At 34.0% G+C, this 17,637-nt stretch overlaps 1 protein-coding gene across 1 annotated transcript; it reads right to left on the bottom strand.

Annotated features, from left to right (window-relative positions):
* Window positions 1-680: 680 nt before the first annotated feature.
* LOC135130177 (Y+L amino acid transporter 2) lies at window positions 681-14,741 on the bottom strand. The gene is made up of 4 exons (XM_064057536.1): window positions 14,302-14,741; window positions 1,991-2,480; window positions 1,608-1,932; window positions 681-1,552 (listed from the first exon to the last, which is right to left on the bottom strand). The coding sequence occupies exons 1-4, from the start codon at window positions 14,543-14,545 to the stop codon at window positions 1,157-1,159; spliced, it is 1,455 nt and encodes a 484-aa protein (XP_063913606.1). The 5' UTR covers window positions 14,546-14,741; the 3' UTR covers window positions 681-1,156.
* Between the last annotated feature and the right edge of the window lie 2,896 nt (window positions 14,742-17,637).

Raw genomic sequence — 17,637 nt, 5'->3', positions numbered from 1 at the left:
CGCGGCGATAGTTTCATTACAAATATATTTTTCTTTAGGACTATTTCAACATAATATAACATTTCAAGATCACAAATCTGTGGTCCTGTGGTTGAAAAATTAAAAAGGGCATCAAGTATTATTATTTGAAGTAATATAGTAATATAGAAGTAGTTTTTTACTAGCTGTAAACACTCCTAGCGACGCACTGGCTACGACCTTGTGGACCAGATCAAGGCATCCCCGCTACTCGCCATAAAACACACCTTACTTCAACTGGGGGATTGCAACGGTTTATCTCAGCTAGCATCCACAAAAATTGTTGGTTCAACAATATCTGGCATATCAGAGCCACAAAATCCAGCAACACACCAAATCTCCAGTCAATTCCTTTTAACTTCATCCACACGCTTCATAGGGTATTACAAGTATTTGAGCAATCCCGTAAGTCGTTGAATTTAAACAATTACAATAAAACCAAGAAATAAATTGACGGTGAGTAAAGTTTAAACACAATGACTTTATTTTAATGATAAACTAAAATTGATAAAGTGACTCGTATGAAAAAACACAACAATTTAAGTTAGCGGTAAAAGATGTAACCATATCATGCTTGTCAACTAATGTTGCACACAATTTATGAGGGAATTTAAAGAAAATTTCTTTTATCTTTCACTAATTTAAATATAAACCAGTAGGAGTTTCATTTAATTATTTTTATTCAAAGTTTAAAAGATCAAGGAATTTTCGTTTTGCGTATACATTTTATATAAGAATTATTAATTTTATTTTTAATTTTTTCCTTTTCAGAGCCTAAAATGTCACAATTCTTATATTTATTACACAACTACAAAAATGATCTGATACACTACAAATCCCTAGTAACATTATTTCATTTCGAGTAGAACACAGAATTTAATTTTGTATACCACAAAATTTGTAACATACACTACATTCAAGTTTCTTTATTCGTTGAAATATGAAAACATCTTCGTGTTAAAAATACTTTTGCTAGAAATAAATATTTACAAAAAACTTTAATAACAAAGTTTGCGCTATATACTACAAATAAATACAACTTTTTAAAATTCGATATTTTAACAATCACTATCTTATGGTTGGATATACATTAACATTAATACTAATAATTGTAAAATCATACTTATCAAATACTCACTCAGCTAACTTTTTGTTCATCTTCAGGAACGCAGAGAAAGAGTTTAGCACAGCTATCATTAAATTCATCAAATGCTTTATTTAACCAAGTAGGTTTGTTTTGCCACGCGATAGTCACCAAATAAACTGGTATACCACAAAGTATAAAAGTTAAACCTACTCCGACTTCCATTGGACTAACATAACACGGAAATATTACGAGAAAACTACAAATTAATAAAAATATAATAGGAAGAATCAGGTTCATTTTAATTGGTCGTTTTAGATTTGACTTTGTCCATCGCATATACAATAGTCCTGTTACACTAATTGTAATAAACAAGGCTTCCACAAATGAAACATAATTAATCAGGACGTACACATCTTCAATCATAACCAGAGTAAGGGTTATAATGCACTGAAAAATATATTTATTAGTCAAACAAAGTTGAATATAAGGTATTTTTACCTACCATAAAAATTAACGATGGCACTGGTGTTAGTCTTTTAATATCTATTAAAGCAATTGCTCTCGGTAAATGTCCTGCTCGGGCTCCAACAAAAAATAGACGCGATGATGCAAAGATAGCACCATTCAATGATCCAAATGTCGAACAGGCCACAAAAAAAGGCATCAAAAATGAAAAGGCTCCTAACATTTTATCCCCAAATGTTACAGCGACAGCATCAGAGGCAAGTATATCATCTTTGCTGAGCACAACGAAATAAGCAACATTTGTTACAACATAAATAATCGTCACCGTTGGCATTGAAATACAAATAGCTCGAGGTAGATTTCTAAAATATGAAGAGAGTTAAAACATATCATTAGTCAGATATTAATCATAAATATTACCGATAAGGATCCTTTAATTCTTCTGTAACATAATTGAGATAATTCCATCCAGAATATGAAAACAGACCTGAATAAAAAGCCAACGCAATATATCCGGGTTGCCATTCTGTTCCTTCCATAGGATTTCTAAAATGTTCTACGTGGCCAGTACATAAAAAGTACGTTCCGGCAATGACAATTATACACAGCGCAAACATTTTTGTTGCTGTAAAGATATCCTGCACTCGCGTAACCCATTTAACATTGTAACAATTTATTATAGTTAATAAACAAACAACAGCCGCCGCTAACAATCTCACAGCTTCATATGGTGGAGTGCATAAACCCCAAAGCGGTTGAAGTATATATTGAGCAAACGTTATCGCTGTAATTGCATTTCCCGTGGGCACCAAAATAAAAAGAGCAACCCAAAGATATAAAAAAGCCGGCAATGGGCCAAAAGCTTCGCTTATATATGCATAATCTCCTCCAGATTTAGGAATCATTGTACCTAAAACAAAAATACACAGTTATTAAACGTTCAGTCGTCAAAGTATTGAACATTTAAATTATGGCAGTTGTGGACGAAAGAAAACGAAAATAAATGATGCTAAAATTTGTAATGGAATGAAAAACAATGTTTTTTTCGGCATTAATTTCACTGAATTGTAGTTAAAACCACGTCCGTGTATAACTTATTATATACAGTACACTTTTTTTAAAAGTGGCCATAAGGACTTCCATGTAAAATTTTAAACCCCACTTTTTATAACTTTTATCAGGGTGAAAATCCAGGAATGATTTTTGCGGTGAAAATAGCCTTAGAGTTCTACTTTTGTACTACTACTTTTTGCAGTAAATTATTAATTTGTGCTTTAAAAAATAAAAATTATTTTGGTTAAACAGTTTAGCTACATTATAGAAGGTTTTGACTTATCATATTTACTTTAATGTGTTGAAATCCATTACCGTTCAGTGATCTTTAGCTTGGTTTTGTCTTCTGAACTTTCATATTTTATATAGGAGTTCATATGTTTTGGGACTTAAATTATGCGTACCATCATCAAGCCAAATAGTTGTGTATGTATTTATTGTGGTTAGGTACACATAAACCTACACCAAACCTCAAAAAGAATGACCACAAGAAACAATTGATAAGTATAAATTAAAAATATTTTGGAAATTTTGGATGGGATATACATATAATATACAAAATTTTGAGAAGACGTCATTAATTTGGGGGTGAGGGGGGAGGGGGATAAACGGATAAATTTCAACGAACGGTTTACCATGCCTACAATAACCTTAAAACTTACTTACGATGACCTTTAAAACTCTTGTTGCAAGATTTCAAAGCAAAAAATTTTTACAGTTTCAAAGTTTAATTGTTGTTTTTAAACAATTTTGATTTTCCAAAGATCTGGATGCTGGGGGTAAAAATTTAACAGGAATTCATAAACCATAAGTGCAGGAATTTCTTGTAAGATTTACTATTGTAAATTTTGGAGACGATGTCCCATTGTGAGGATGATTAGACAAATTTTGGTTTTTGAAAAGTAGGCAAAAATCTGGTATATTCGGCCATTTCTGACAATGATATAAAACTTTTTTCATGTTGTAACTAACGTATTATGCAGGGGCGGCTGGTGCTAGGGGGCACAGGGGCACATGCCCCCTTAAAATTACAACGTCTACAAACATACTGGACATAGCAAAATATGTAGTAATTTTCAATATTTAAAAAAATATCCGGAAATTGCTGATGAAGTGCTGATAAAAGCGGAGACGGAGACCAAATCATGGTTGATTTAGACGTTTTGTTTACACCTTTGCCTCAAAAACCGTGCGTCTATTCGCAGGATTGGACTGCAATCGGGTCCTGTTCCGACAGTGCCCAGCAGCAGTAACTCATTGCAGGTTTTAATCTTCATTCTGCGCGAGTGAAATTGTTTGATTTTAAACAAAAATAATGAATTCGGTTGAATGTTTAATAAAAAATTGTCGTCTGTGTCACGACGGTAAAATTTTAGTGAAAAATTTAGGGAGAGCCACCCCCGATTTAGTAATAAAAAGTGTTCATGGCAAAACGAGAGACTTTCATAAATATTTTAATAGACGCAACAAAAAAGGTCATGAGTTCAAAAAAATTATTTTGTCAAACGATGCCTTTGATATTATTAATATCCGACGGATATGACACTACTGTCAATAAATTCTAAATAAAGCACATTTTACAAGTTATGACATTAGTGAATGACAACTGCCCAATATTTTTTGAATAAAACTGTACCAAACAATTCAGCCAGGATCTGGAAGGCACCGATTATCTTCCAGTGAAGAAGATGAAGCCCTCACAAATACAGGGTATTACACGAATGAGTACGAGCTTGAGTGAATTGGAATTGCTACCCACAATACACCGTCCAAGCTTACATGGATATTTTTTTAAGTTTTATCAATTCTTTTTTCAAAAACAGACAGTGGGCAATTTTGACTTTTGTTAACTTTTGACAAAAAATGTCAACTAATTTGAAATTTCAAAAAGATTTTTATTAACATCAAGAAATTGCAAAGAGCTGATCGTTGTCCATAATCTGCGGGCTTTAATTCTTGCACTAGGTCAGGTCAGGTCAGGTAGGGATGAAATTTGTTGGCTTTCAAAATCCTGTTGACAGAGGCTACACTAACACACACTGGGGCTGCCACTGCTTTTTAAATCACGTGAGGGTCATTTTCCACCATTCCTAAGACAGCAAACTCATTTTAGGGACCGGTAGCTGTTCTCCGTCTTAGTTTTTCAATTGGTGATCAACTCTTCCGTAACGACATTTCCAGCTTTTTAAAGATTTTGTTGGTAGATGCTTTTCTCTGCAGATAAGGTTCCACGTACATTCTAGGTGCCAAAGAAGCGTTCTTTTTACATTCCCCATAAATGATAGATCCGTTTTATCGATATCTGAATACATTTCAAATGCTGACAAACAGTAACGAATTTCTAACGCCCGGATAACTATGTTTAGCGCTATTTGAAATTTAAAAAAGGCATCCAAATAAGCTTTGAATTTGTATTTTGGGTTGCATTTTTAATTCTTGCAGGCTCGTACTCATTCGTGTAATGCCCTGTATAATTCAAAACAGTTCTTTTTCGACCGCTGTTCAAGCCACTGCCGTTACAAATTTTCCTGGTTCTGCCAGAACTGTTCGAAGAAGGATACAGGAAAGTGGCTTGGAAAATTGTGCCGTAGCCAGGAAAACTATTCTTAGACCTTATCACAAGGAAGCAAGAATTGGTTTCGCGTTAGAACATATAGGTAAAAATAATGCCATTTGCACCTGAGTGGTATTCTCTGACGAGAAAGCTTTTCAGTCATGCCCCAACGGTCGTCTCAGGGTCTATAAACCAATAAACACGAGGTACAATGAAAGTTATGTTGACTTATCCGAACGTATCGGATGTTTTTCTGTTAATATGTGAGTGTGCATTTCAGTGAACAGCCCTGGGGTAATTCTGCATGTTCAGGAAAGATTAAACAGTGAGGTTTATATTATGGTACTTGAAAACGTGATGCTGATAATGTAATATCAGACGGAATACCAAACTTCTTATTGAGAAATTGCGCCAGAGTTTTTGTAGAACCTTTACATTTTATAAATAATCTCATAATAAAAACCTCGAATTTTCCTATTCCGTGGAAAAAAGCTTCTCCTACATCAGCTTAAAAAAAATGATCCAACTAAAATCGATTAATATCGACCGATTGTTTTACTCTGCAACTTCGTGAAAACTTTTGAATCTATTATATATAGACACAATATTCTATTATCAAACACGTAGTAAGCCCTTACCAACATGGATTTGTAGAGAAGCGTTCCACTATTACAAATGTTGCTTGCTTCTTACAATATATTTCTGACCCTTTTAATGACAAAATTCAGGCCGTGTAATAGTTAGCGACTTTTGCAAGGCATTCGATACAATCTATCATTTTGTACAGTTGAATAAATTAAGATTAATCAGCTTTTCAGAGTCGTTGATTCTACTATAAAACTCCTATCTTAGAAATAGAATACACTATGTCAAATATAGAAACTTTTGTTCTAAAACTTGTACCCCTAACGCCGGTGTACCCCAAAATTCCAATTTGGGCCCGCTATTCTTCTTACTGTTCATCGACGATCTACCAGACGTAATTAAATCACAGACTACACAGACAAGCCACTGCCCCACCACTGACAAACGAATATAGTCTTTAATTCAAGAGTCCAAACAGTCGATTTCAATTATTTTGCCCTTAAACACAGGAAAATGACGGTTTAGGTAAGAATGACCTTGATTCCGCTTAAAAATTTGCAAAATACTGTAGTGGCTACCCTGGTTAGTGGAAACTTTTAGGATAATGTAACTAGAAAAACTAGAATTTTGACACTTCGGGTCAGAGATATTGAATATAAGTACATATATACATTTAAACCTCCTTGCTTTGGGTTGACAACATAACCACATATAATCTCAAAATGGGTCCGACCAAGACGTGTAAGTGCAACGCACTCCTGTGAGTCCTGCGGCGACAGACACAATACAATACAATATAATCATACCCTCACTTTTAAAAAATGTATAAATTTAATTAATAGCACTCATAAATTTTTTAGCTTGTTCATGTTTTTTTTTTACTATGAACGTACGTACGAACGCCTTTATTATTTTAGTAAGTTAAGCACAATTAATATGAGTTCTGTTGATGTATTTTTTTAACATTATGTTGGCTTTTATCCGAGATTGTGTTGTAAAGTGGCAGTCCTCGCGTTTAAAAATCGCGCGTATGAAGTGACGGTTGAGGTAAGTCGTCAATAAGGGTCACGTTCGCTCAAAGTGGGTATGTGTCTTGTCTGGTAGTCTGTGATTAAATTAATTATTGTAGACGATTATGAAAGTACATCGAGTGGGAGGGGTGAATGCGCGAAGTGCGAAAAGTATGGACGAATCACTGGCTGACCATTAGTGTTGTTATTGGGTTTTGCATGTTGCACGCGTTAGCAACAGAACATATACTAACTCCATTTGAGATACACCTGTTAAAACTTTTATGACTTAAGCGGCTTAAACCAAACCACCCTTATAAGTCAAACTGGCTATTGTAGGCTTTGTGGAACCGAACCGCAAGATTATTACTGTCCATTGTTGGCATAATGTAGCTGTGAACTGAGTTAAGTAATACAATAGCCAGTTTGACTTATAAGGGTGGTTTGGCTTAAGCCGCTGAAGTCATAAAAGTTTTAACAGGTGTATGTCAAGTGAAGTTACAGTACAAAACAGGTACAAAGAGTAAAGGAAGTTCGTTCTCGACGCCGCCGATTCCGTGAAAGTGGTGCTCATGCACATTGAATATTGTTTCAAATACTGGTATCTGAGCTCTTTTATTACTATGTACTTCTGATTTCAAATAAGCTCTAGGTCCATAGAGGACTCCTTATTCCTTCAAAATAATCTGAATGAACTATATAACTGGTGTAACTACAATAACTAGGCCCTAAACGTAGATAAGTGCAAAGTAATGTCATTTACTACTAACTTTAGAAACTACCAAATTTGCATATAAGATCAACAACGTCATTTTAGAACGTACAAAATTTTGTGATGACGTCATCAAGATTTTTGCAAGGACACATATATCAGTTAGGATGGGTGCAGTGTAATACTGATAATAATAGTATTTCATTTTCAAATTTTCGGGAAAATGAAGTGGTCCATTTCAGATTTAATTAATTTAATGTTTCATTAAAAAGTTGGTCTAAAGAGTTTAGACAGTACTTCCCTCGCTGTCGGAAACTTGACGACTGCATGCCTATTGTTTTTTTTTTCTCATTACATTTTTGTAGTGGGAATTTAAAAAAAAATTGTGATGACGTCATCAACATTTTTGCAAGGACACGTATATCAGTTGGGATAGATGTAGTGTAATACTAAGAATAAAATTATTGTATTCCCAAATTTTCGGGAAAATGAATCGGGTCGTTTTGAATATTGATTTCTTATAATCAATAAAATAACGAAACAATTTACTCACGTATACGGCGCCGGTGTGTAATATCTAGAGAGCGGATTTCTGTCGGGCTAGGCAAGGCCAAACTCGGTACGGGTCGTACGGGATGCGAATTCATTGCGGTTGCGGACTGCACTTCGTTTATTTGAGATTAGAATAACGCTGTTTCGTTGCACTCTGCTGTTAATTCCCGTTCTCATTTACTTAGCCGTTTGATTAATAAATCGTTAATTATATTTATGGAATTAGTACCGATTAAATTCATTAATTTTTTTGAACCATCTCTTAAAAAAATCTAAAAAATATGAATGGAATGATAAATCACAAGTACAAACTCATCATATTTTTTGCATTTTAGATAGGATTTATTCAGCAAAATTTAAGGGTGACATCATCAATTTTTTTAGGAGGGATGAACAAATACATTTTGAACAAAAGTTTACCATGCTTATAATAACTTTAAAATATTCCCAAGATTTCAAAGCATTCGGTTTTGTAGTTTCTGAGTAAATCAGTAAAATAAATTTACGCTTTCATTAATTTTTTTGAATCACCCTGTATATGCAAATCCAAAAAATATGAATGGAGTGATAGATCACAAGTACAGATTGATCATATTTTGTACATTTTAGATATGATTTATTCGGCAAACTTTCGAGCTGACGTCATCAAGTTTTTGGAGGGGATAAGCAAATATATCTTGACTAAACATTTATTATGCTCTTTATGACCTTAAAACATCTGCAAGATTTCAGAGCATTCGGTTTTGTAGTTCCTGATTAAATCAATAAAATATATTTACGCATTCATTAATTTTTTTGAGTCACCCTGTATATGCACGTCCAAAAAATATGAATGGAGTGATAAATTACAAGTACAGACTCATCATATTTTTACAGTTTAGATAGGATTTATTCGGCAAACTTTCGAGCTGACGTCATCAATTTTTTGGAGGGGATAAGCAAATATATTTTGACTAAACATTTATTATGCTCTTTATAACGTTAAAACATCTGCAAGATTTCAAAGCATTCGGTTTTGTAGTTTCTGAGTAAATCAGTAAAATAAATTTACGCATTCATAAATTTTTTTGAGTCACCCTGTATATGCAAATCCAAAAAATATGAATGGAGTGATAGATCACAAGTACAGACTGATCATATTTTGTACATTTTAGATATGATTTATTCCACAAACTTTTGAGCTGACGTCATCAAGTTTTTGGAGGGGATAAGCAAATATTTTTTGACTAAAGATTTATGATGCTCTTTATAGCCTTAAAACATCTGCAACATTTCAAAGCATTCTGGTTAGCAGATTAAAAATTAAATTTCAAAATGTTGTTTTATAATTTTGATTTTTTTTCCAAAAATCTGGACGTTTCGGTTGAAAAGTCGATTCGGAGTTGTAAACTACATGTGTAGGACTATGTTATTTTATACAATTGAAAACCCATGTACTATGTACAATTTTGAAGTGACGTCATCGCATTAGTGGTGGGGATGATTAGACAAATTTTGGTTAGCGTTTTACCATCTACATGATATTCTTAATATAAGTACAAAATTTCACAACAATCGGTCGAGTACTTTCGGAGATTATCTGTCTAATAAAAATCCGGGACGGCAGACGGACAGACGGACAGACGCACAGACAGACGGAAATGGGAGACCTATTTCTTCGTCTTCTAGGGGTCATGAAAGATCGAGAAAACGTAAAAGTAGAGAGTCGGCCGACGGACTCGATTACAATACTTTCTTTGCTTACGCTCGGGAAGTAAAAATAAAATTTTATAATTTTTCTAAGAAATCGTAAACGTTCGACTGTACTTTATTGGCGAGAGAAGTTCTGTCGAAATAAAGTTCGACCATTTTTTTTTGTGCAGTCTTGAAAAGGACTCAAAGATATGTGTGAAACCTCACCGATATTGGGGGAAAATTTAATCATGCAAAACCTGTTTCCAGATAGTTTTCCTTGTTGCGCAGGAATAATCAATTAAACAAGTTCATCTTCTTAGATAAACCATAATCAGAATCCATTATTAACAGTTATCTAATAATCGTATGATTAACTGATTACTATTACTTATTTTTACTTCCCGAGCATAAGCGAAGGAAGTATTGTAATCGAGTCCGTCGACCGACTCTATTTCTACGTTTTCTCGACCTTTCATGACCAGTAGAGTACGAAGAAATAGGTCTCTCTTTTCCGTCTATCTGTCTGTCTGCCGTCACGGATTTTTATTAGAGAGATAATCTCCGAAAGTACTGGACCGATAGTTGTCAAATTTTGGCTTTATAGTAGGAAAATCATGTAGATGGAAAAACGCTAACCAAAATTTGTCTAATCATCCCCACCAACAACGTGATGACATCCCCGCAAAATTTTGTATAATTAATGTATCTTAAATATTATAAAATATTATACACCCACACTTGTGTTTTGTGAATCCACCCCAACTTTTTTTTTCCCCCTTCAAATCAGAAACAGCACATCCTAGTTTCACAATGTGACAATACAATAGTAGAATAGATAACTGTTATTGTGACACTGTAGTTTATCGATGTGCTTTACAACGCATTCATAATTTTCCATTATTATTGGTACAATACATAAATCAATGCACTGGATGTAAAAACAAAACTAAAGTACATATGATTCCTTAATGAATGCATAAAAAAGTCTCTCCCGGAAACTTTACAAGAATAACGTGCAGGTACTGCATCAGTTGCTTATCAGCAGAGTCATCGTCGCCGTTTCGCCGACATGTAGACGATTCGTCCAAATATACCTATAAACAAACGTGATGTCTATGCTGTAGCGAAATAAAGTGTGTTACATCACTGAATGTTGAATAAAAATGTGGTCTAGGGTTACTTATACATAACTTCCTTCGCCCTTGAAATACAGTCGAACAAATACAGAGTTTACCTTTGTCTAGATAATGCCAACGTGTTTGGCGAAACTCGTCGAAAATATTTTGTGTATTATCGGTGTTGTGGGAATAAACGTTCTATAAAATACAAAATGTTCGAAAAATTATAAAATTTAATTTGGCGAATTTTATTTTTACTTCCTGAGCGTAAGCAAAGAAAGTATTGTAATCGAGTCTATCGGGGGGGGGGGGGGCGACTGGCTGCTTTTATCTTTTCTCGACATTTCATGACCCATAGAGTATGAAAAATTAGGTCTCCTGGTTCAGTCTGTCTACCATCTGTTTAGATTTTTATTCGGCAGATAATCTCCAAAACTACCGGACCGATTGTATTTTATATGTATGTTAGGAATATCATGTAGATGGTAAAACGCTAACCAAAATTTGCCCAATCTCCCTATCAATATCATAATATGTCAAAAATGTTTATAATAAATTTTATAAAATAGCATACGCTTGCATTGGTTTTCCTGAATACAAATTCGCAAAATCTTTTTTTTTTTATTCTTCAAAGAAGCGGGTTTGTGGCACTGCACTTCGAGGGCAAGAGAAGTCCTGTCGAAATAACTTTCGACCAATTTTTTTAATATATACCCACTAAAATTTAAGAAAGTGGTTAACTACGAGGTTAGTGACGGTGTTACACGGCAAATTCTTAGTAATTTTTGTCACTTTGTTCTTATTAAAATCTTAAATCAAACTAATCGCGTTTTTTCATGAAGTTGTAGTTTTGTTTCAAGGTAATGAAGATCGACTTTACTAACAAAGTTAAAAAAGAAGATATAAGTTATGTATGTAATACTTGATTTCATTGTTTCTTAAAATGAATAAATATATGTAACTCACATTACTTCTTGAATATATATGCATGGTAGTTGGTAGACGGTGGAAGATAAAATTAGTTCAGCCACAAGTTTAGTGTACACTGTTTTCTTTGTCTTGAAGATTTAGATTAGGTTTGATTAAAAATCAAAACAAAATCATTTTGCGTCAAAAAATTACTATTATTTCTTTTGGAACACCAATATATCGTCATTCTCATTACTCATTACTGTTACTAGGATGCTTCGACCTCATATTTAACTTGCATTTGCCTCAGAGGTTTTGGATCACCATTAAGGTTTATTTTTTCAACTTATTGTCTTACAGTTTACGGTTTCTACTAGTGAAAAAATAATATTTTAGTGTTAATGTTGTGAGAAACGTTGATGCGGACAGATTCTGCGTTTCCGTAAAGGTGTATCTAGTAGGAGTTTAATTTAGGAAAAACTGCAGCTTAAGCAGATTCATTGGTACTCAAAGCTGAGATTATCAAACTAGAAAGCTTCTGTTATTTGATGTGGCAATATAAGGTGCTTTTTGGTGTGGCCTAAAAACCTAGGGTCTGTAGTATGCTGATGTTCTATACTTTGAATAATACTTTATTATTGCACTAATTAACTATTATTGAATTAATTATGAAGACATATTGGAGGAAATATAAAAATTTGCAACTACGTGAGCATCTACATTTAGGTATAATGTCTCAGATACTACAGGCTTATATGGCTATTGTAAAATTAGGGTATTGTGAAGACGACAATGGAGCAGTTAATAAGGCAGACCCCCAGTTGTAAATTGTGTTTGTGTTGGTTTAGAGTACCAAAAACGGATTACCCAGCAGTGGATATTGAAGTGGCAAGATATTGGGACAAATTTTTAATTTATGACGCTAGGATTAAGCCGGTAACCAGCCGCACAAAAGGAGTTATAATAACCCATTATTAATTTTAGTGGGGCCATATAACCTTGTAGTATCTGAGACACTATATTATAAATAATCTAGCATGTTTCTTCGGAATTGATCTCAATAATTTAAAGAAAATACCTGAATGAAATGAAATGAAATTGAACAAAATGTTCCTTTCTATAATGGTAACTTTAAATTTTCCTATTTAGTTCGAATTTTAAATATTCATTATTCATTGCTTTACAGTGTTGTCGTCCAGCTTTTGATTCTCGCATGTCTTTCGGATGGGTAGTGAAATTTTTTAAAATCGACTGTTCGGAAACTAAAAATTATGCTTCCCATCTGTAAAAATGGTTCCAATTTTAGCTGCCAGCTCTGTGTTATTTTGGATCCATAGGCTTTCTTGAGTTCTTTATAACATTTGATTATTGCAACCTTATTCCATGACCTCAATAAAATTTTTGTCACCTGTGACTTTTTCGATAAAATCCTAGTCGGTTCCATTCCTTTGTTGAATACGTAATTATTATGCCTTTTGGGAATTAAATAACAAATTCTTAACACAACAAATGTTTCAGATTTTCAATATTTGAAATGCCAAAATGACAGGAAGGCAAATATATAAATCCCTGTAGAGCAATCTTACCAACTTTTTTCAATTTTAAACAAAAATTTAGTGGGCGTGTGTTAAAAGATAGATAATAATAGGAGTAGTAAATATGAATTATTTAGTATTACGTGGCTAGCATTTTTTTTTAATTTTTAAGAACTAAATTAACATAAAAAGGACAAGAGTGGTTTTCAAAACATTTTTGAATTTTTTTGAATCACCACTTGGTATAGTCAAACTAGTAAAATATTTCTCTAGGCAAAAAATTTGCTCATAAAATTTTGTATTCTCTCATTAAACTAAAAGATCCTCATTCAACGAAATTTAATAAGAATTTTTAGTAAAATGGTTAACCTACCACACTGTCCATGTCCCAATGGCGCGCATTTTGACAAACCAAACCTGCGCAGCTAACCGAAGGATGTCGCACTCACACGTGTTTCATGTCTGACTTTAATAAACCAAAACTGCAAATTCAAAATACACGAAAATCCACACCGTCTGAAAAACTAATTTTTTGTTGCATCATTCGGCATGTGGTTCGATTTGTTAAAATGGACACAACGGTGAACGGGGCGAACTTGAATGTGTAACGTGTTTTGGAGTTGCATCAGAAAACCGACTTTCGCTAAATGCTTCAAATTTTGCATAGGTTACTACATATCGTAAAATGCACGCGAATTCAAGCAATTTGGCTATAATAGGTACGCCTCTGTCCATAGTTTTGCACTTGAAAAAATGTGGGAATAGTTTTTTCGGAACAATAAGATTTTCATATACTTATTTATTTAAATCTGGTTAGAACTTCGGTAGAATTTTTGATAAATATTGTACACATGTAATTTATAGCAAACGGCCTTTATCGTTTTAAACTTATTACATCATTGTTTAACATTCCTACTATCAACATCATAATACTTTGTACGTAGATACCACGTATAAACAAAGAAAATTATCCATTACCGTTCGAGTATAAGCAAGTTAAATAATGTTGCATGTAATGTAAGTACTCACCTAATTCTGCGTAACATAATGCGCCAATCATTGATAAAATTCCGGAAAGTATCCACACAATACACGCTTGTCCTACAGAACCAGAAAATTTTAACACTCCTTTTGGGGACACAAAAATTCCAGAGCCAATTATAACCCCCACGATTATAGCAACTCCATCAATTAAGGATAATTCTTTCTTCATTTTTACCTCGGAATTTTTGATGGACATATTTTCGTCACTCTTCTTCTTTTCTTTTGACATTGTTATTTGTGTTTACTAAATCACCAATCGACAATATTTTGAATATACCACCACTGACAGATTTTCAAAATGCAACACGTGTTCCTAACCTGTGTTTTAGTTTCCAACATCGCTCACCGCTTACAAATTCGAACGAACAACTTTTACTATCGTTGATGCGACGGTTTTGCGCCGGCTCAGACCTCGCATGTGGCAAACTACTATCGCGGTTACATCAGTTCTACAACATTCGTTTGAAACCTTCCGGAGTTTCATTGGCGTCGATTTTGTAGGGTTAATGGGAGCACATATTTTGGATATATTTGAATTACGAGGCACGAGTACTTTCTGTACTTGGGATAAATCCTCTGGTAATAAATACTAAAATACTACTTAGATTAATAAACACGAGGCTAAAGTTGTTTACACAGAACTTCCCTCACCCTGCAACACAATCAGTTCCGCCAGTGCTAGTGTTGTCAGTGAACAAGCCTGTCACAACTGGATATTTTCAAATTTAACATTCGTTAGTTTATTAGATATAAAACTCTTGTCGGTCCTTGTGCCCGACATACAGGGTGTTATTAAAAGGTACGTACAAGAAAATTGACAGTTCTTCGCGAAGTCTAAAAACCTGAAAAACTTAATTTGTGTTATCAAAATTATAAGGGGAAAATTAACCCCTATCCAACCTTTTTAGACGCTACTGAAGGATAAATATATATATATATATAATCTGTTACCCTCTTTTACCCATTGGGTGTCGAGGGGGGAGACGCACCGAGCCGCTCATATAGGTATGGCGATCTTAGCCACCCATCCACAAAGTGACTGCGGACAGCGTTGCTTCATGAGCATTTGAAGGATAAATAGGTAAAATTAATTTACTTTAATAAATCGTAGCAACTGTAACAATAATAAAAAATAGAAACGGAAGATGATCTTTTTATCAGAGGCGTACAACGAATTTGGACATAAATTTTAATAATTTTTATCTCTAAAACAAGAACACTTTTACCTGAACTTTTTTTTAATTTTAGCATCCATACTTTGAGACCAATTGCCGATTTTATTTTGTACATACCTTTCAATAACACGCTGTATAATGAAAATATTATTTATTTGTTCGTAGGTTAGTTCGTGATGATGGTAACACATTCTAGTACTGGACAAAGGGAATACTTTAAGTATGTATATGCATTTTACTTAAATGAATAATTATATTTAACTCGGAAATTACTATTTACAAAAGAGATATAGTTTACAGGAGAATAATTTGGTATAACAATAAATTTTAGTGTAGTTTAACATGCAAACATGTATGTATAATTAACAGAAATGAACTTCAGTATTAAGTCATTTTTAGAAAAATTCAAGAAAACGTTGGAACTATGAAACCAAATCTTTGAAAGCATAAAAAAACAAACATAAAAAATATAAAACAAAAATATAACATAACTCAAAATTGGTAAGGAACATCATAGTAGTTCATCAAACAACATAACTGTTCAACCAATAATTTCAATACAAATTAATCTTTAAAAATATAAAACTCAAAACGTTATCCATTCGAGATTACTAAGGGTGATTTATCATCAAAATTAAACTGAACTTTAAAAATATTAACAAAAAACAAAAATTTAAAATTTTATGAAATCATGCACATTTTTGGAGATATCAACACTTACCCCTTGTGTAATAACCAGTACGCGGGAATTTATCTCACCGCTGCAATCCCCCAGTTGAAATAAGGTGTGTTTTACGGCGAGAAGGGGGACGCCTTGATCTGGTCCACAAGGTCGTAACCAGTGCATCGCTAGGAGTGTTTACAGCTAGTAAAGAAACTACTTCTATATTACTATACTAGCTTTTCGCCCGCGGCTTCGCTCGCGTAGACGATTCGTTGTGTTGAGCATTATTGCTAAGTTTCAAGTAAAAAATGTGTTGAAGAGGATCAATACAAAATTTCAAGTAAAAATCGCCATAAAAATATTTTTCCTCATACAAACTTTGTCACCTCCTTTCATCTTCTTAGGGGTGGAATTTTGAAAAAATCTGAAATACATCTTTCATTATTTGTGTTGAAGAGCATTAATACCAAGTTCCCCTTAAAAATTTAAATTTACAGTAGAAATAGTTTTTCATACAAACTTCCCCACCACTTTTCACTTGAATCTCGGAAAATGCTTAAATACTGCTTCATTATTGTTGATATTATAGAAAACTACCCTTTTGCTAACTGTATTACCGACATAAGCTTGCGCATGTGCGCACTTGACAATGCAAGTTCAGTTGATGTACCACCAAGTTGCAATACACATTTCAATCGTTTCGTTCAGTTTTATTCACCTATAATTTCCAAACAATCAATTCCACTGGATAAAGCAAAACCTTGCTACAGGTTATGGGCCCAGGGTACTGCTGATTGTTTGGCCGCGTGTAAAAATAAGGTGAATCCGATATATCTCAGTGATAAAAACTTTTGTGTTCCGGCAACAAAATGGCAGCGTCCACGCTACCACCGATCGAAAAACTACTAGGGCGCGAAAACTTCAACTCATGGAAATTCGCAATGCAAACATATTTGGAGCATGAAGAGTTGTGGGAATGTGTTGAGGGTACGAACACTACGGCAAAACAAGTTGCAAAGGCTAAGGCCAAAATAATCCTGTCGATACACCCCATAAACTATGTCCACGTGCAAAATGCGAAGACCGCGAAAGAGGCATGGGAAAATTTAATCAAGGCCTTCGACGATAAAGGACTTACGCGAAGAGTTGGCCTGTTACGTACCTTAATCACAACTCAGTTGGAAAATTGTGATTCCGTAGAAGAATACGTTAACAAGATTATTTCAACAGGACATAAATTGACGAATATTGGTTTTGTTGTAAGTGATGAATGGCTCGGGACGTTATTACTTGCTGGATTGCCAGACCATTATCGCCCGATGATAATGGGACTAGAAAGCTCCGGTATCGCCATTACCAGTGACTCCATCAAGGTGAAACTATTACAAGAGGTCAAGGTCGATACAAGCAGTTCAAACAAAAATGGAGTAGCGTTCTTCGGAAACCACGCCGAAAAGAAGAACTATACTAAAAATGGGCCAC

This window comes from Zophobas morio, unplaced genomic scaffold (assembly GCF_036711695.1).
Source record: "Zophobas morio isolate AGI-343-1 ecotype UQ-CSIRO unplaced genomic scaffold, CSIRO_AGI_Zmor_V1 ptg000017l, whole genome shotgun sequence".
In the NCBI taxonomy this organism is placed as follows: domain Eukaryota; kingdom Metazoa; phylum Arthropoda; class Insecta; order Coleoptera; family Tenebrionidae; genus Zophobas; species Zophobas morio.
This window is presented reverse-complemented; position numbering and strand designations above follow the sequence as displayed.

Excerpts from the sequence above, each read along its gene's own strand:
- LOC135130177 (XM_064057536.1), bottom strand. The coding sequence starts at position 14,545 with ATGTCAAAAGAAAAGAAGAAGAGTGACGAAAATATGTCCATCAAAAAT. Across the intron at positions 2,481-14,301 it reads ATTATGTTACGCAGAATTAG|GTACAATGATTCCTAAATCT; the intron begins GTGAGTACTTAC and ends TTTTTGTTTTAG. Across the intron at positions 1,933-1,990 it reads GAATTAAAGGATCCTTATCG|AAATCTACCTCGAGCTATTT; the intron begins GTAATATTTATG and ends TTCATATTTTAG.